Source organism: Monodelphis domestica, chromosome 2, assembly GCF_027887165.1.
Source record: "Monodelphis domestica isolate mMonDom1 chromosome 2, mMonDom1.pri, whole genome shotgun sequence".
Lineage (NCBI taxonomy): Eukaryota > Metazoa > Chordata > Mammalia > Didelphimorphia > Didelphidae > Monodelphis > Monodelphis domestica.
The window spans coordinates 161,980,397-162,000,633 of record NC_077228.1 but is presented as its reverse complement, the minus strand read 5'-3'; the positions used below and the strand labels follow the sequence as shown (position 1 = coordinate 162,000,633).

At 37.0% G+C, this 20,237-nt stretch overlaps 1 protein-coding gene across 1 annotated transcript in view; it reads left to right on the top strand.

Moving 5' to 3' along the window:
- The window catches only part of PGBD5 (piggyBac transposable element derived 5), a 166,672-nt gene that overhangs the window by 107,845 nt on the left and 38,590 nt on the right, over nt 1-20,237 (top strand). The window contains exon 3 of the mRNA XM_056816139.1: nt 2,199-2,333. Coding sequence (XP_056672117.1) covers nt 2,199-2,333 — 135 coding nt within the window. The remainder of the gene's footprint in view (nt 1-2,198; nt 2,334-20,237) is intronic.

The window sequence follows — 20,237 nt, the reverse complement described above, 5'->3', positions numbered from 1 at the left end:
TGCTCAAAAAAAGAAGGATCCTAAAACTAGTATAACTGAACTTCAGTACTTACTGAATCCTTTGTTTTTAATCAATGGAGGTGTAGAAGTTGTTTAGCGATGCAGAATTGCAAAATCCTCCACTTAAAAAAAATTTAAAAATAATTTTACAAATAAACATTTTGATATGTAAAAAACAACATAATATGGTATAATATAAATAATAAAATATAAAATATATAGGATAATATACAATATAAAGAACAAATTAAGTATTGTTATATGCATATAATACATAATGATATATCTAAGCTCTATTATTGTTATTATTTTTAAACCCTAACCCACTGTCTTAGAATAAATTGATTGTAAGGCAGAAGAAGAGCAGTAAGATCTAGGAAACTGGGATTAAGTGACTTGCCCAGGATCCTACAGCTAGGATGTATCTGAGGCCAGATTTGAACCCAGGTCCTCTCAAATCTGGGCCTGGCTGAATTCTATATTATTAACAAAAAAGATTTTACATGCAACTGTGGACTTCTATTACAGAGTCTTTTTTAAAATTTATATAAATTTAATATGAAAGTGACAAAACTGAGTGACTTGTCTATATCTCCTTTGAACATCCCTTTGTTCTCTTCCATTTTTCTTTTTAATGCTTCATTGGTGTTACCTCTATTTTTTTTGGTATCACTATCACTACTAACCATCTCCCTGCCTCACCTCCTCCTAACATACACTTCAAAAGAAGCCTTCCCTTATAACCAATAAATGTAGTCAAGCAAAACAATTCCACATGTTGGCTGTGCCTGAAAATGTCTGTCTTGTTTCATGCCTCCTCTTCCACTTGTGTAGGCAGTGTTCACAAGTTGTTGTTTTTAGAAAAATGAATCACTTGGTGACCAGCCTTCTGGTGATAAGTCTCTCAGAACCCAACGAGGCTAGTCCACCTAACCAGGATGGTTCTTGGATGATAAATATCCAGGCTGTTTCTGGGACTTTACTTAGTCTTTTCACTCTGCTAGGGTCTGCTAGAGCTTTGTCCTGATAGCACAATATTTGTGATCTCAGGGCCCTTTCCATGACACAATGAGGCATCAGATAGGACATGAGTCAAGAAATACAATCTTAGGGAATACAATTCCAGTATAAGAAAGAAAACAAATAAGAGTCAAAAAAACAACAACAAATAAACATGGAAAGAAGGGCAGGTTGTTGTTCAGTGGATTGAGAGCCTGGTCTGGAAAGGTGAGGTTCTGGGTTCAAATGTGACCTCAGACACTTCCCAGATGTGTAACCCTGGGCAAGTCATTTAACCCCCATTGCCTAGCCCTTACCACTCTTCTGGCTTGGAGCCAATACACCGTATTGACTCCAAGACAGAAGGCAAGGATTTTTTAAAAAGTGAGCAATATGATATTCATTATACATGTCAAATCATTCCAAAATATTTTCATATTAGTCGTGGGGGATGGGGAAGGAGGCAAAAAACAAAAATAGTGAAATAAAATATGTTTCAATCTGCATTCAGAATTCATCAGTCCTTTCTCTGAGGATAGATAGTATTTTTAAAAATCAAAAATCCATTGGAATTATTATTAATCATTGTTTTAATCAGAGAAGCTAAGTCTTTCATGTTGATCATCACTATAAAATCGCTTACTGTATACAGTATTCTTGTTCTGCTTACTTCACTATGTATCAGTTCATTTAAGTCTTTCCAGGTTTTTCCAAAACCACCCTGTGTATCATTTCTTACAGCACAATAGTATTCCAAAATGAGATATTTGCTTTAAAAAATAGCCTTACAAACCATATAGTGGCATATAATTTCTAGCTATTGTTATTATTACATTGTAGGATTTAGTTTTTGAGTATGAGTTGATCTAGAAGTTCCTATCCACTTTTAAAACTCTGATCCTGTGAAGATTTGAGGAGGACTTATTAGCTGCCTTCATGTGTATGGTATACTCTAATGATAAAGGATCAGATTGATTGTATTCATCTTTAGAGGACAGAACTAGAGAGAAATTATAGGGCAATAGATAAAAGCTTAATCTGAGAAGAGACTCTCTTAAGACAGTCAAATTTGCTCTAAGTGGAGGTATTCATGCAGAGTTTTGTCAGGGAGGCTCTGATGGAGACTATTGTATGGGATGTTTCCAGAGATCTTTTTGCTCTTAAAGATTCTATGATTCCTCTTTTCATTGTGTTGGCAGGTGCTACATGAACCCCTGATTGACGAGGACCCTGTGTTCATCGCTACATGCACAGAGCGAGAGCTGCGCAAGAGAAAAAAGAGGAAATTTAGTCTTTGGGTCAGGCAGTGTTCCTCCACAGGCTTCATCAGTCAGGTGAGCACAGGAAGAATGGCCAGTTGGGAGGAGAGAATGAAAAGAGGACTTGATTTCCTTGCTCTCATTTGGCCTTTCCTATTTCTACTCTTGGTATTGCTTTTCCTAAACCTTTGACTAGAGCTCAGTGAAATGTCTGGGAAGCCCAGTACTGTCCTTTCTTTATTGAGTGGGATGGCTTGGTTGGTAGAAGAAAAATCCTAGCTGGTCTGCTATTTAGCCTGCTGCTGTCACCTCCCCAAGACTTTTCTCTTTCTACTGAAAACTCCCATCCCAGCATCAATGGCATTAATAAGTAGCTTCTTTGGCTTTAGCAATGTGAAATCTCTAAAGGCTCTGAGTGAGGGGCAGCTGGGTAGCTCAGTGGCCTGAGAGCAAGGCCTAGAGATGGGAGGTCCTGGATTCAAATATGGCCTCAGAAACTTCCCAGCTGTGTGACCCTGGGCAAGTCACTTAACCCCCATTGCCTAGCCCTTACCACTCTTCTGCCTTGGAACTAATACACAGTACTGATTCCAAGATGGAAGGTAAGGGTTAAAAAGAAAAAATATGGGCTGCCCTTTGGCATTATTCTACACTGGGAGCTCTTTAGAAGAAATTATAGGGGGCAGCTGGGTAGCTCAGTGGATTGAGAACCAGGCCTAGAGACGGGAGGTCCTAGGTTCAAATCTGGCCTCAGCCACTTCCTAGCTGTGTGACCCTGGGCAAGTCACTTAACCCCCATTGCCTAGCCCTTACCACTCTTCTGCCTTGGAGCCAATACACAGTATTGACTCCAAGATGGAAGGTAAGGGTTTAAAAAAAAAAAGAAGAAGAAATTATAGTTCTAAATAAAAAAATAAAATAAAATAAAATAAAGGCTCTGAGTGAGATTAGTCCTGAAAGGTTTAACCAGTGACTGCTTTGTAAGAGGCAAACTCTACATTTCAGCAAAACTGGCCTTCCATCTTCTTTTTTGTCCTTATTTAGCTCTCTTTCCCTCTGAACTCCATCCAATGTTTGAATATCTCCTCTTCATCTCCATATGACCTACCTCCCTTTAGGTCTCATACTCAAGGTCTTTCTTGATCTAATCTCCTTCAGCTGCTGACTCCCTACTTCCTATCGAAATTACTTGGTATTTATTTTTTCAGTATTTTATATTAATACTTCTGTGAACATGTTCTTCCTCCTTAGTAGAATGTAAGTTCCTTGATAGCAGAGACTTGGTCATTTTCTTTTTGTCTTGATATCCCTAGGACTTAATATGATGTCTTATTCGCTTCAATGTTCACTGAATGAAAAATAAATTGAATTCTTGCCCTATCCAGAAAGCATTGCTTAATCCTTTGAAAAGCTGTTTTTTAAAGGCTGCCTTCACAATGGTATTATCCATGTAGATAAGACCTTGCAAGTCAGATGTCTTCCCCACCTTCCTCCTCCAAAGGCATATCCCCAAGGGCAGTGGGTTAGATGAGGACTCTTCAGTTTCCAGCATTTTCTCCTTTTGCCCACAGAATTTCCTGGCACACTGAGCCAGGATAACCCTCTGATTTAAATCCCAATTCAATTTTTCAACAAATATTTGATGGATACTTTTCATTTACAAAGTATATTGGAAAGCATCAAGAAAAAATGTCAGTCTTTACCTTCGCAATGCTTACAGTTTAAGGGAGAGATAACATAAATACACACACATACCAAACTACACAAGTCAACATGGAAAAGTGCATGGAGAAATAGAATACACAAAGTTCTATGTGATGCATTGTTTTTTAAATTACATTTTGTTTTTTCAATTAGCAAGCATTTAATTTCTTTCCCTTCTACCTCTCCCTCACTGAAAAAGGAAAAAAAAAAGAAACCTTATAACAATTATACATAATCAAGAAAAACAGACTCCCAAGATTCAAATTATACTTATAAAGTATCTATTATGTGCTGGACACTGCAGCTAAGACCAGGTCCTCAGAGGGTTTTTGGTCTAAAAGGAAGAGGAAAACAAAAGCACACAAATAAGTATCATCATACAAAGGAGTATGAGATGAGTACAAGGGAGAAGGACAAGCCAAATAATGTGAAAAATGGAGGAAGAAGTTATTTTCACCTGGAATGGTAAATGAAGGAATAATGGAGAGATGACACATGAACTGGTCATTAAAGAAAAGAAAGGATTTGGAGATATAGAAATGGGAGGACAAGTTTGTGCAAAATGGTTAGAATGAGAATGGAGGCTAGAGAATGAGCCAGTTTCGCTACTTTATGGAGTAATCAAAGGGCAATTAGTCATATGGTAAGAAGGATGGAAGGATAGCTTGGAATCAGGCTGTAGAAGACCTTAAATATTATGGTTTATACTTGGTAGATGATAGGAGCTATTGAAATGTTAATAGAGCAGCAACATTAAAGTATTGAATTAGGAAGATTACCTAGGCTACTGTGTGAAGGGCAAAATTAGAGGAAACACCACCAGGAGGCAGAAAGAAAGACCAGTTAAGTGTCTACCACACTAATTGAGGTCAGAAAACATGAGGGCCTGAAGAAAGCTGTGGCAGTGGGAATTGAAAGGAGGAGATAGTCGTGAGAATTGTTGCAGAGTTAAAAAGGGTAGGAAAATGGGAACGTGGATGTGAATGGTAAGGTGGCAGCAAGCAAAGATAACTTTGAGTTTTCAGTTCTGAATAAATGAGAGTACAACATAGCCACCAACAAAAATAGAGCATTTAAAGAGAATAAATATAGAAGAATTGAACACCTAGCTGGGAAAATTTTAAAAAAGGGAAAATACCTTTAATGCTGTTAGTTAAAGCAGATAAAACCTGTGCTCTGGTTTTGGTCACATCTCTTTTCTTGTCTCTCAGGGGAAAATTCAGTGTAGAATAACCAATTATGACATGCCACCTGTGCTCTCAGGGTCTAGGATGGTTTACTGGGCTCTTCCACTGAGTTCCAGCTGCTTCCTCTAACCACAGTTAAGGTCATGATGTCTCTGAGAACATCATGGTGAGAAACCTCATTTAAAGTTTGCCTCCTGATTAGTGACCATATGAGGACTTATCTAGGGATTATTGAGGTAAAGGGCCTTGGTGTACTAAAATGTACAATTCCTGTTTGCCTGTGTGGCTCAGAGACCGGTCTGATCCATTCTGGCCCTGATGCTTTCTATTTATTTGTATCCTCCCATGTGGGCAGTTTTGGAAGAACACTACAATCTAAATAATGGAATGGGATGGAATTATACACTGTGGGACCAGTGCTCAAGTATCTTGCCCTATGGGGTGAAATAGTTTTACATCTATTACTCTGCTGTCACTGATGGCCATTTTATATTAAAGTAGGTAAGGATGATAAAACACCTCAAAGGCTGATTGTCCTTCTTATCAGTCATTTTTTTAAGATTAAAAATTTTCCTCTTCTCATCTGACAATAGCTAGCCTGATTGTCTAAGCTTCCTAACAAGTGATTTTTGAGGCATCTAGTGGTTTTGTGCCTTGAGTGCTAAATTTGGAAGCCAGACAATCTGAGTTCAAATCTTTCCTCAAAATCTTTATAACTGTTATTCCCGAAATATATTATTAATTTTTTTAATTAATTTTAATTTATTTAATTATTTATTCATTTAATTATTTAATTATTATTTTATTATTGATTTAATTATTTAATTATTTGATTTGATTGATTTATTAATTATTTTTCTTCATCTGTAAAGTTGAGATTATAGTAGCACCTATCTAACAGGTTGATGTAAGAATCAAATGAAATAATCTAAGCAAAGTGCTTTGTAAGCCTTTAAGTGCTATATAAATGTTGATTAGCATCATCATCATCATTATTGATTCAGACATCTAAAACTGTTCTGGAAAAGCAAAAGGAGTCACATGAAGAACAGAGATAGGATTTCCACACCAAAGTTTGGACCATCAATCAATTAATGGTATTTATTAAGCATTTATAATATACCAGGTATTACTGTCAATGAGAATACAAAAGATAAGAATGAAAATGGTCCCTGCAGCAAAAGACTTTTACATTCTGTCAGGAAAGGCAACATATAAACACATATGCTTAAATAAAATCAATACTAAGTGATGTGGGGTGGAGGGTAAGAGGACTAATAGCTGATGGGATCTAGAAAGGCTTTTTCTGGAAGTTGGTACTTAATAGCTATCATTTATATAGTGCCTTAAGGTTTGCAAAGACCTTCACATATGTTAAGCTGATTTTTGAAAGAAATTAGGAATTTTAAGAGGTGGACATAAGGAAGAATGCATTCTATCTATGGGTTGAGAAATTTTGTTGTATATAACAAATTTAAAAGAAGTCCAGTTCCATTAGACTGTAGAGTAAATGAAAAGGGATAATGTTCATTAAGGTGCATCTAGATAGAACAAAGAATAGAATTCCTGGCCCAGAGTTAGGAAGACCTGAGTTTAAATCTGACCTCATACATTAACTAGCTGTGTTTTGGGGCAAGTCATTTAATCCTGTTTGCCTCAGTTTTCTCATTTATTAAATGAGCTGGAGAAGGAAATGGCAAACCACTCTAGTATCTGCCAAGAAAACCCCAAGTAGGGTCACAAAGAGTCAGACAAGACTGAACAACCATACAATGTATATTAAGACTTAAAAGGTAGGTTGGAATCGGGTTTTGGAGCACTTTAAATGCCAAAGAGAAGAGTTATATTTGTTCCCAAGTGAGTTTATTGAATGGAAAAAAAAAACATAGTTAGACCTACACTTAAGGACCACAGTTTGGCAAAAGTGTCTTGGGTAGATTGGAGAAGGGAAATACTGAAGGCAGTAGACCAATTAGTAGGTTATTGTAAGAGTCCAAGCTGGAAGAAATCAGTGTCTGAACTAAGGTGATGGCCATGTGAGAGGTGAGAAGTTGGAAGCTAGCGATGTTGTGGAGTGAAAAACAAGATGAGTAAATGAGTGAGTGAGGATAAAGAATCAAGGCTGACCTGAGAGTTTTGAACCTGAATAACTAGGAAGAGGGTGGTAGCCTCAACAGTAATGAGAGGGCTTTGTGGAAGGAAAGAAATTAGTTCTCTTTTGGACATGTTGATTTTGAGATGATTATAGGACATCTAGAATGAAATGTCCTATAGATAGTCTTTTGAGCTCAGAAGAAAGAGAAGGACTTGATTTTTAGATTTGCGAATCATTTGCTTGGAGATGACAACTAAACCATATGCCAACTTTGTAGAGAGAGGGCTGAAGCATGGGAGAAATGCTGATTGTCTTTGTCCAATATGGTCTCCATGGAGTGTGATAGCACTTTTGGGTAGACCTGGCAGAATCTGTTTCCAAGGTTGGAATTGTGTTGGCCTCCCACTCTTGTGTGGGCACATTGGGTTGTTGCCTGGGTAAAGGTCACCAGTTAGTTTTTCACATTCTTTTCCTACCCTGAGACATTCAAGCTCAAAAGTCACTCCTGCTGAGCTGGAAAAGATTCTCATCATGATGAATAGGGTCTGTCCACAGCTCAACAGAATAGTATAACAGAAAAAGGGCTCAATTTGGAATTAGGGAAGACCCTGTATATCACCTTCTGACCATGGGCAGCAAATGACTTGACCTCTCTAAGTTTTAGTTCCCTCATGTGTAAAATGGGAATAATGTCTATTACCATGAAGGATTATAGGGAGGAATATTATCTGGAAAGTGCCAGCTCATAGCATCAAATTGAGAAAACTGCTTTCAATTGCCCTCAACTGCCTGTAAATAGGATGATTGAGTTAAAGCTAGAAGGAACATTAAAGGTCATCTAATCCAACTCCTTCATTTTAAGGATTTTAAAGTCATTTAAAACTGAGGTCTATTGTGATAAGTAGCTTTCCCAACGTCACACAGTAAGTAGCAAAGCCAGAATTTTCACGTAGTCCTCTATTCTCTTCACAGCACCATGATGCCTGTGCACCATCTGACCCTCCTCATTTATAGGCTACATCCCAGGCCTCAAGGATTTGGTTCCAGGTTAGGGGTGGGTCTGAGATCCAGCCCAGCCTTGGGGTTTAGGTCTAAAGAATATGCCTTAGAGACATCCATGTATCTGAACTAGAATACCAAATTCATCTTAGAGGAGACATTGAGTTTTCAAGTAAACTCTAATAACCCTATGAAAGAAATGAGAGAAATATAATCAAACAAATCTTGTCAGCATTCAACTAATGCTGGTTTCTTCAACACCAGTGACTGCAAGCAGGAGGGCACTCAGTGTGTTATGTTGTGCTCTTGGGAAAATGGTGTCCAAAATTTTTCCATGTCCTCAATGGGGATGGATGGATGCACGGGACTTAACAATATCAAAGAATAAATAGGGTTATAAAGACTAGTCTAGTTCCCAGGCCAGTAGCTTGGCAGATAACAGTGTATAATCCCAATATTTGATTTGCATGAGTGAAATTCTAGAGTTAGAAAGAATCGCAGAAGTCATCTAATCCAATGTCCTTATTTTACAGATAAGGAAATCAAGGCCCATAAAGGCTGTAACTTGCTCAATGTTTTTTAAGTAGAGTCAGAGGCTGAGTTTAAGCTTATAGGGTTATGGATTTAGAACTGAAAGAGACCCCAAAGCCCATCCAGGCTAACCCCTTTCATTTTACAGATGAGAAAACTGAGACCTAGAGAATGTAAGTGACCTACCCAAAGTCACACATGTAGTAAGCATCAGAAGTAGGCATTGAACCCTCTGACTCCAAATCCTCTGAATTCCAATCCTGTGTCATCTGTATCATGATGATACAGTTGTGGGGTGTTGTTACCCCTGAATTTGGCCATACAGTTCTCCAAAGAGCCATACTATGCTTTAATGTACCCTGCTTTCAGTAAGTCAGTCAGTCAACAAGAATATATTAAGCACCTACTATGTGCCAAGTACTGGGCTAAGTGATTAGAATTCAAAGAAAAGCTAAACATATTTCCTGCTTTCAAGGAGTTCGGGGGAGAAAATATGTACAAATAATACATATACAGGATCAACTGGAGATAATCAGTAGAATGAAGGCACTAACATCAAAGAGTATCAGGAAAGGCTTCTGATAGAAGGTAGAATTTTGACTGAGATCTCAAGGAAACCAGGAGATGGAGATAAAAAGGAAGAGATTTTTAGCCATGGAGGGCAATCAGGGAAAATGCCCCATATCCGGGGAACAGCAAGAAGGTCAATGTCACTAAATAGAAGAATACATGGTAAGAAGGGAGGAAAGAAGAAGAGTGAAAAGGTAGGAAGGGGCTTGGTTATGAAAAACTTTGAATGCAATGGAAATTTCTATTTGATTTTGGAGGTGATGAGGAGCCTGGAGCTTTGTACCTTTCTGTAGTTCAGAAACTCGCTATTTTTTCCCCTCTCTGTAATTACATCATTCCATGAGGAGAACTCTTCTTGTTGTCTTGTCTCTCCTTTTTGTGGTCCAGTCCTGATACCTGGAATATGGGGATTGTTCCAACACTTCTCAAGTCTCCTACTAACTAGCTTGTTCCTTTCTCTGCCTCCCATTGTTATATATGAGTTTAGCCTATCAATTGTGCCTCCAGCTACTAGGAATAGTGCATAATTCCATAATCACTGTTTCTTTTTTTTTTTTTTAAGAATCATTTCTTAATTCCCCAAGCCCTAAAATCTGTTTTTGGATATTTTCCCCCACACTGAAACTGTCCCTTTCAAAGTCTCCAATGACTTCCTATGCCACTAAATGCATAAATGCAAGTAACCTTTACTTACTTCCACTCTCCTTGGCTTTTCTGCAGCATTTGATTCTGTTATTTTCCTCTTCAGAAGATATTCTTCCCTCAAGGGAGAGGACTGTGCCATTTTTCATCATTGTGTCTCCCAGCATCCATGAATCAATAAGCATTTGTTAAGTACCTACTGTATATTAGATACAGGGGAAAGAAATTTTAAAAATGAAACATAACCCACTCTTCAAGAAATTTCTATCTATCAGAGGAAACAATATTTATGTATATATGTATATGTATGGACTTATGTATATGTATGGACTACATGCATATCTAGATATATACATATATATATATACACATCTATATATGTATCTACCTATAATATCTATAATGCATACCTATTATATATCTATAATATATATCTACAATAAACACAAAATCTATATCAATAAACACAAATATCTATAATATATATCTACAATAAACACAAAATAGTTTGATGCAAGGTAATTAGGGAGGCAAGAGATTTAACAGTTGGGCAGGAAAAGTTCTGTATAGATGGTGCCTGATATGTGGGGAGAGGCAAATGGAGGAATCAAGGATAATGCCAGTTTACAAACTGGAAAGTTCAGAAGAATAGTAGAGCTCTTCCCAAAAATTGGAAAGAGGGGTAGGAAGTTTTGGGAGAAGGAGAAGTGAGCCCAATGCTTTAAGAAAGAAGGCACTTAATAATGTTTGCTAAGTTGAGGGAATATATACTTTAGGGCCAGTTATAATGCTTCGAAGTTAAGGGCAAGAAGGAGAGAGGAAGAGTCCAGCATGGTGAGTAACAAAGAGATAGTCACTGAGCATGTCAATGGGAAAGTCCAAAGTAAAGCTTTCACCTTCATATGGGTGAGACGCTGTTTAATTGTTCCCATTTGGAATGTTGGCTAACTGGTAGAGAAAGCTGGAAACATTTTGTAAAAATATTGTGTTAAAAGCTATAGTGATTTTTATTATTTATTATTTTATAATAATATTGCTTAATTATTCAAAGTAGTGGTCACGGTGGTAGGAAGGCCTCTGATCTTTTACTGTCTGAAGTTCCCATGGATTAGTGCCCTTGAATTCATTTCTGGAGAGATGACCTTTGATCTTAGAGGCACATAAAGACAGTTAAGTCTCCTGTGTTTTTGGCCTTGTAATCTGCTGAGAGAGCATGAAGTGAGAGGATTAAGTCAGCATGATGGCTCTGAAAAATAATGAATTAATGTCTTTAGTTTCTGAGAGTTAAAAAATATGGCCACATTATGCTTTGGTACTTCGAAGAAGCAATCTTTGATTTTTTTTGATGCTTAGTAAAAGACATTGATTATTCCTGGGCATTCCTTCTGTATAGAGGCAGCTCATGTCTATTCCACACTTATGTAGATCTGTCAATCATTAAAAACTGATTTAGCCCCTTCTATGTATCAGGCACTGTCCTAGCACAAAGACAAAATAGATCCTGTCCTCAAGGAGCTTATATTCTATTGGCAAAATAGTGTGCACTCACATAAGAAGAGCTACAGTATGTATAAAGTAATTTCTGGGGGAGAGGGAATTACAATAACAATAACTAACATTGATATAGTACTTTAAGGTTTGCAAAAATACTATCTCATTTTATTCTCATAACAGCCCCAGGAATTATGTGCTGTTACTATCCTCATTTTATGCATGAGGATGTTGAGGCAGACAGAGGTCAAGTGTCTTGTCCAGTGATTCAAATTCAGGTCTTTCTGATTCCAGGCCAAGTGTTCTATTCACTTTGCCACAAAGATGCCTAATATCAAAGTGGGGATGAGAAAAGGTTCCATTCAGAAGTTAGCTCTGGAGCTGAGCTTTGAATAGAGATTAGGCATTCTAAGAACTAAAGATGAGGATAGAGAGAACTGTAAGTTTAAGAAATGGGCTGTGTTAAGACACTAAAATGGAATATTGAATGTTAGTCACATCAGGTCATACCTAGACTATTTGAAAGGAAGATGGTTTCAGTGATTTACTGAAATAAAAAAAAATCATCAGCTGTTTATTAGCCTTTCTGTATGTATGTGAATTTTTTTAGGTTAGCAGAGCTCCCAGAGGCAGTACTCCCACTGCCTTAATGTTTGAAAACCTAGGATCACCTGGGACCCATACCAATAAAAAAAGGATGACTTTAGAAGATGATGACAAAGTAATCAAAAGTTTAAAAAAAGAATTAGATAGGAGGCCATGAAATTAATTTATATCGGAGTCGTGAGTTCCAAAAATGTTAGTGTGCTTTTCTATAACCAGTCTTTTAAAATATATGGTTTCCTTGTCCTCCCAAAAGTTTCTTTTTTTAAACCCTTACCTTCTGTCTTAGAATCAATTCTGAGTTTCTGTTCCAAGGCAGAGATGTGGTTAGGGCTAGGCAAGTGGGGTTAGGAGTTAAGTGGTTAAGCTAGGAAATGTCTGAGATCAGATTTGAACTCAGGACCTTCCACCTCCAGATCTGAGCCCCCTAACTACCTCCTTTTACAAAAATTTCTCCCAAGAATCTCTAAAAGAAAAAAAAATTGGCTTGTATACTCTGACATCCATTCCTTTGTATAGCATTATCTCATTCGTTATTTACCCATGCCAAGTATTAGGGTATAGATCTTAATGAATCAGGTGGCATTTAACCCAGTCCATGTTAAGACCATGAATATGTAGCTGTAAGGAGTTCTCAATAAGGAACCTCATGCCATCTAAAGAGGCAGTGATTAATAGATAGGGAACTGAGCTTAAGTCTCTCCTCTAAGTACTGGTAGTGAGATACTAGATAAATCACTTAAACTTTCAGAATTACCTCAAGGTAATTCTCTAAGACTACAGGTGGAATTATTAATTATTAATTTTAATGGTGATTACTATTAAAGGAAGTTCCTCACTGAGATCTTCCTAAACCAACAAAAATCACAGATATCATTTTGGGGGGACTTTTTAAAAAAATTATGTTGGTTACAATACTTTATTTCCCACCCTTCCCTCAGCCGACATGCAGTTTCATTGGATATTACTTGTGACCTTGATCAGAACCTATTTCCATGTTGTTTATACTAGGATGTTCATTCAGAGTCTACATCCCCAACCATTTCCCTTTGATCCATGTATTCAAGCAATTGTTTTTCTTCGCTGTTTTTACTCCCACAGTGTTTCCTCTGAATATGGATAGTGGTTTTTCTCGTAGATTCCTCCAAGTTGTTCAGGATCACTGCATTGCCACTAATGGAGAAGTCCAACATTCGATGGTACCACAGTGTATCAGTCTCTGTGTACAATGTTTTCCTGGTTCTGCTCCTCTCACTCTGCATCAATTCCTGGAGGTTATTCCAGTCCCCATGGAATTCCTCCACTTTATTATTCCTTTGAGCAAAATAATATTCCATCACCAATGTATACCACAATTTGTTCAGCAATTCCCCAATTGAAGGGCATCCCCTCATTTTCCAATTTTTTGCCACCACAAAGAGTGCAACTATGAATATTCTTGACCAAGTCTTTTTCCTTATTATCTCTTTGGGGTACAAACCCAGCAGTGTTATGACTAGATCAAAGGGCAAACATTCTTTTAGAGCCCTTTGGGCATAGTTCCAAATTGCCCTCCAGAATGGTTGGATCAATTCACAACTCCACCAGCAATGCATTAATGTCCCAACTTTGCCACACCCCCTCAAGAATTCATTATTTTCCTTTGCTGTCATGTTAGTCAATCTGCTAAGTGTGAGGTTATACCTCAGAGTTGTTTTTATTTGCATTTTTCTGATTATAAGAGATTTAGAACACTTTTTCATGTGCTTATTAATAATTTTGATTTCTTTAACTGAAAATTGCCTATTCATGTCCCTTGTCCATTTATCAATTGGAGAATGGGTTGATTTTTTTGTACAACTGGTTTAGCTCTTTATAAATTTGAGTAATTAGACCTTAGTCAGAGGTTTTTGTAATGAAGATTGTTTCCCAATTTGTTGCTTCCCTTCTCATTTTGGATGCATTCATTTTGTTTGTACAAAAACTTTTTAATTGGATGTAATCAAAATTATTCATTTTATATTTTGTGATTTTTTTCAAGCTCTTGCTTGGTTTTAAAGTCTTTCCTTTCCCAAAGATCTGACATATATACTATTCTGTGTTCACCTAATTTGCTTATAGTTTCCTTCTTTATATTCAGGGAATTCACCCATTCTGAGTTTATCATGGTATAGTGTGTGAGATGTTGATCCAAACCTAATCTCTCCCATAGTGTCATCCAATGTTCCCAGCAATTTTTATCAAATACTGGGTTTTTGTCTCAAAAGCTGGGATTTCTGGGTTTATCATAGATTGTCCTGCTGAAGTCATTTACTCCAAGTCTATTCTACTGATTCTCCTTGCTTTCTGTCTCTTAGCCAGTACCAAATTGTTTTGATGACCACTGCTTTATAGTATAGTTTGAGATCTGGGACTGCAAGGCCTCCTTCCTTTGCAATTTTTTTTTCATGATTTCCCTGGATATCCTTGATCTTTTGTTCTTCCAAATGAACTTTGTTATGTTTTTTTTTCTAATTCAATAAAAAAAGGTTTTTGGTAGTTCAATAGGTATGGCACTAAATAAGTAAATTAATTTGGGCAGGATTGTCATTTTTATTATGTTAGCTTGTCCTACCCATAAGCAATCAACGTTTTTCCAATTATTTAGATCTAGTTTTAATTGTGTGGAAAGTTTTTTGTAGTTGTATTCATATAGTTCCTGTGTTTGTCTCAGCAGATAGATTCCTAAGTATTTTATATTGTCTAGGGTGATTTTAAATGGAATTTCTATTTCTAATTCTTGCTGCTGAAATGGGTTGGAGATATATAGAAATGCTGAAGCCTTATGCAGGTTTATTTTGTATCCTGCAACTTTGCTAAAGTTGTTGATTATTTTGACTAGATTTTTGGTTGATTCTCTAGGATTCTTTAAGTAGAACCATTATATCATTCATAAAGAGTGATAGCTTGGTCTCCTCATTGCCAATTTTAATACCTTCAATTTCTTTTTCTTCTCTAATTGCTACTGCTAGTTTTTCTAGTGCAATGTTAAATAATAGAGGTAATAATGGGCATCCTTGTTTCACTCCTGATCTTATTGGGAAGGCTTCTAGTTTATCCCCATTGCAGATGATGTTTGCTGATGTTTTAGATATATACTGTTTATTATTTTTAGGAAATTCCCTTCTATTCCTATACTTTCTAGTGTTTTTAATAGGAATGAGTGTTGTATTTTATAAAAGACTTTTTCTGCATCTATTGAGATAATCATGTGGTTTTTGTCAGTTTGCTTGTTAATATGGTCAATTATGTGGATGGTTTTCTTTATATTGAACCATCCTTGCATTCCTGGTATGAATCCTACCTAGTCATAGTGAATAACCCTTGTGATGACTTTATGGAGTCTTTTTGCTAGTATCCTATTTAACATTTTTGCATCTATAGTCATTAGGGAGATTGGTCTATAATTTTCTTTCTCTGTTTTTGACCTGCCTGGTTTGGGGATCAGTACCATATTTGTGTTGTAAAATGAATTTGGTAGAACTCCATCTTTCCTTTTTCTGTCAAATAGTTTGTATAATATTGGGATTAGTTGTTCTTTGATAGAATTCAATTGTGAATCCATCTGGACCTGGGGATTTTTTTCTTAGGGAGTTCTTTGATGGCTTGTTCAATTTCTTTTTCTGATATGGGGTTGTTTAGGTAATCTATTTCTTCCTCTGTTAGTCTAGGCAATTTATATTTTTGTAAGTATTCATCCTTATCACCTAGATTGCCATATTTGTTGCCATATAATTGGGCATAATAATTTTAAATGATTGCTTTATTTTCCTCTTCATTAGAGGTGAGGTCTCCCTTTTCATCTTGGATACTGTCAATTTGGTTTTCTTCTTTCCTTTTTTTAATTAGACTGACCAGTATTTTGTCTATTTTATTTGTTTTTTTCAAAGTACCAGCTTCTAGTCTTATTTATTAAATCAATAGTTCTTTGACTTTCAATTTTATTCATTTATCCTTTGATTTTTAGAATCTCTAATTTAGACTTCATCTGAGGATTTTTAATTTGTTCACTTTCTAGTTTTTTTAATTTGTATGCCCAATTCATTGGCCTGTGCCCTCCCTAATTTGTTAATATATGAACTCAAGGATATAAATTTCCCCCTGAGTACTTCTTTGACTGCATCCCATAGGTTTGGAAAGGATGTCTCATCATTGTCATTTTCTGCAATGAAATTATTAATTGTTTCTATGATTTGTTCTTTAACCAATATTGGAGAATCATATTGTTTAATTTCCAATTTTTGATTTACCTCTCCATGTACCCTTACTAATTATTATTTTCATTGTGTTGTGATCTGTGATCTGCATTTATTATTTCTGCTCTTTTGCACTTGTTTGCAATGTTTTTATGCCCTAATACATGGTCAATTTTTGTGAATGTACCATGTGCTGCTGAAAAGAAGGTGTATTCCTTTTTGTCCCTATATATTTTTCTCCACAAAGCTACTAACTCTAATTTTTCTAAGATTTCATTCACTTCTCTTACCTCTTTCTTATTTATTTTTTGTTTGATTTATCTAGTTCGGATAGAGGAAGGTTCAGATCTCCCACTAATATAGTTTTTTTTTTTATGTATTTCATCTGTGAGCTCCACTAGTTTATCCTTTAGAAATTTGGATGCTATGCCATTTGGTGCATACATGTTGAGTACTGATATTTCCTCATTTGTCTATAGACCTCATTGTCTATACTGCCTTTCATCAGGATGTAATGACCTTCCCTTTCTCTTTTAACTAGATTTATTTTTACTTTGGCTTTGTCAGATATCATGATTGCGACTCCTGCCTTCATTTTATCAGTTGATGCCCAATAGATTTGGCTCCATCCTCTTACTTTCACCCTATGCATATCTACCTTCCTCATGTGTGTTTCTTGTAGACATCATATGGTAGGGTTTTGAATTCTAATCCACTCTGCTATTCACTTGCATTTTATGGGTGAGTTCATTCTGTTCACATTCAGAGTTATGATTACCAGCTTTGTATTTCCCAGCATTTTGATTTCTACTTCTGGTCTTGCCTTTTCTTCTTTCACTATTTCCTTCTACACCAATGTTTGTTTTTAATCTGGCCCCCTAGTTCCCACCCTTATTTTACTTCCTTTTCTACTCCCCTCACTTCTTATTCCCCCCTTATTTTCTATGCAGTCTTTTTAGAAACTACCCCACTCACCCTCTCCCTCCATTGTACTGCTTCCCTCCCCACCAGTTCATTTGTTACCCTTCTACTCCTCTATAGGGCACAAATTTATTCTCTTCCCCAATGGATTGAATTGTTCTTCCCTCTTTGGGTCAATTTCAATGCACATAAGAGTTGAGTATTTCCTATCTCCAAACTCTTTACCCTTCCAGTGTATTGATGTTCTCCCCCCTCCCGTCATGAGCTTCTTTGTGACATATAAATTTACCCCCTTTTGTTTCTTTTCCCATTTTTTTAGTATTAACCTCTTTTTTAGCTCTAGTTGCATATATATGTATATATATATATATACATGTATATGTATTTATGCATACATATATCTATATAGCTATTTATGTCTTGTCATTTCATCCTATACAGTTTATCACTGTTCCCTCTAAGTGTAATTCTTCTAGCTGCCCAGATGATAACAACAATTTTTAAGAGTTACCAATGACCTCTTTTCTTATAGGGATACATATCATTTTGACTTCTTGAGTCTCTTAAAAAAGTTGTTTCTTTTTGTTTGTTTTGTTTTGTTTTTCTTTTTTCCACGTTTTTAATTACCTTTTGATGATTCTCTTGAGTTCTGTGCTTGGACATCAAATTTTCTGTTCAGGTCTGGTCTTTTCTTTACAAATTCTTAGAATTCTTCTGTTTTGTTGAATGACCATACTTTCCCCTGTAAGAATATAGTCAGTTTTGCTGGGTAGTTGATTCTTGGTTGTAGACCTAGTTATCTTGTTTCCTGGAATATCATATTCCATGCCTTTTGGTCCTTCAGTGTAGATGCAGCCCGATCCTGTGTTATCCTCTCTGTGGTTCTATGGTATCTGAATGACTTGTTCTTGGCAGCTTGAAATATTTTTTCTTTGGTCTGATAGTTCTTGAATTTGGCTATAACATTCCTGGGTGTTGTCAGTTGGGGATTAAGTACAGGAGGTGATCTCTGGATTCTTTCAATCTCCACTTTTCCCTTTTGTTCTAGAATATCAGGGCAGTTTTCTTGAATAATTTCCTATAATATAATGTCCAGGCTTTTTCTTTTGTCATGGTCTTCTGGTAGACCAATGATTCTTAAATTGTGTCTCCTCAAACAATTTTCTAAATCTTCTGTTTTGTGAATGAGATGCTTCATATTTTCCTGAATTTTTTCATTCTTTTGGTTTTGTTTTGTAGTGTCCTGCTGTCTTGTGACGTCACTTCATTCTAGTTGTTGTATTCTGGTTCTTAAAGAATGGATTTCATCCCTGGCTTTTTGGTCATCTTTCTCCTTCTGGTCTGATTTTCTTTGGAGGTCATCTTTCATCCTCTTTACCTCATCTCTCATCTCCTTTGCCTCATCTTTCATCTTCTTTGCCTCATCTTTCATCTCCTTTTCCTCATTTTCAAGCTGGTTGATTTTCACTTTCAAGACACTATTTTCTGTTTCCAGATGACTTATCTTTTTTAAGTTTTTAAGTTTTGTTCCCAATTGTCTTCAGCCTCTCTTAATTGTGTTTTGAATTGCATTTTGAGTTCTTCCAAAGCCTATATCCAATTCGCTGGGATTTCTGATTTGTTGTTTTATGATCCCTCCTCCTCTGTTCCATTTGCTCTTTGTTCGTTGCCTGTATAGAAGCTGTCCATTGTAATTTCTCCTTTTTCTGTTCTTTGCTCATATTTACTCCTTCTATCCTCCCTGTATTTGTCTGTGCTCTTGCTTCTCTCATTTTTTTGGTTTTGGGGTTTTCTGTCAGTGTTTCATCTTGGAGCTTTGACAGAATATTTCTCCTTGCAGTCTGTGGGGGTGGGGTGTTGGATCTTGGGATTCCCTGACCTCTGAAGATGTTTTATGGGATTAAGTTCAGCTGGGTTGAGCTGGATGTGCTCAAGGCCAACATCTCCTGGAAGGCTTGAGCAATATGGAGAGTCTCAGCCTCTGTGACCAGGCTGCCTGCTCTGTGCTCCCTATCCAGCTCCTTCCCCATCACCTGTGTTTGATGCTCTGAGCCTGGCACAGCCTTGCCCGCAAGGTACACACTCCAGACTTTAGAAGCCTTTCCCCTCCCAGAGGTTCCTGCTAGTCCTGGAGGTTTAGCACTCTAGGTCAGTAGGGAGGAGTCCTGGGACCTTCCTTCTGCCTTCCCCTTAAACCCGAGAGTTCTCAAATTCCAGCTTTTGGGGGGTGTACCTTTTGGATTCAGTCTAGCAGGAGGGTTCCTTGGCTCTGTCTTATTGTTAGGTTTGATTTTCCTTCCCCTAGGAGCATTTAGTTTGTGATCAGTAAGGAAGGGCATTCAGAGGTCTGAACTTTTGCTGCTTCTACACCGCCATCTTGACTCCACCTCTAGGGGACTTTTTTGATTAAACTGTGCTGATGCTTTTGACGAAGAAAGAGCCTAGTCTTCATTTCTGTTCAGTAAAGTCTGGTAGCATTTCTGTTTAGGAAAGAGGAAGAAAAAAAGCAGACATATTGTTCAATCATATACTATTATAGATTAAAATGAATATATGTTGAACCCCTGAAGAAATACTAAAATAGAGAAATTGACTTCAAGGAGTTTATAATCCAGGGAGGGGAAGATGAATACACATAACAGATACACAAAAGCAAGACTCTGGACTTGGTTTCTCATCTCACACTCAAAAGTAGCAGCTTGAGACCTGACAGTACAGTTGGTTAAATCTCCCCCTTCTAAGGTTTTAGGAGTACACCCCAGGTACTGTGCTGGCAAACCTATGGCACACATGTCAAAGCCTGCCAGAGGGGACTGCTCTCTTCCCCTCTCCATGTGCATCTGGCATTCCTCTCATTATCTGCCCCTCTGCCCAGCAGCCCAATGGGAGCATTTCCTCCCTCCCCTGTCTGGGGTAAGGCTAGGGACTCACATGTGGCATAAGGATTGTTATTTGGGCAGTCAGTCTCTAAAGTCTCTAAAAGGCTCATTTTTACTGTTTTAAGCTATTAGCTCTAGCTCCC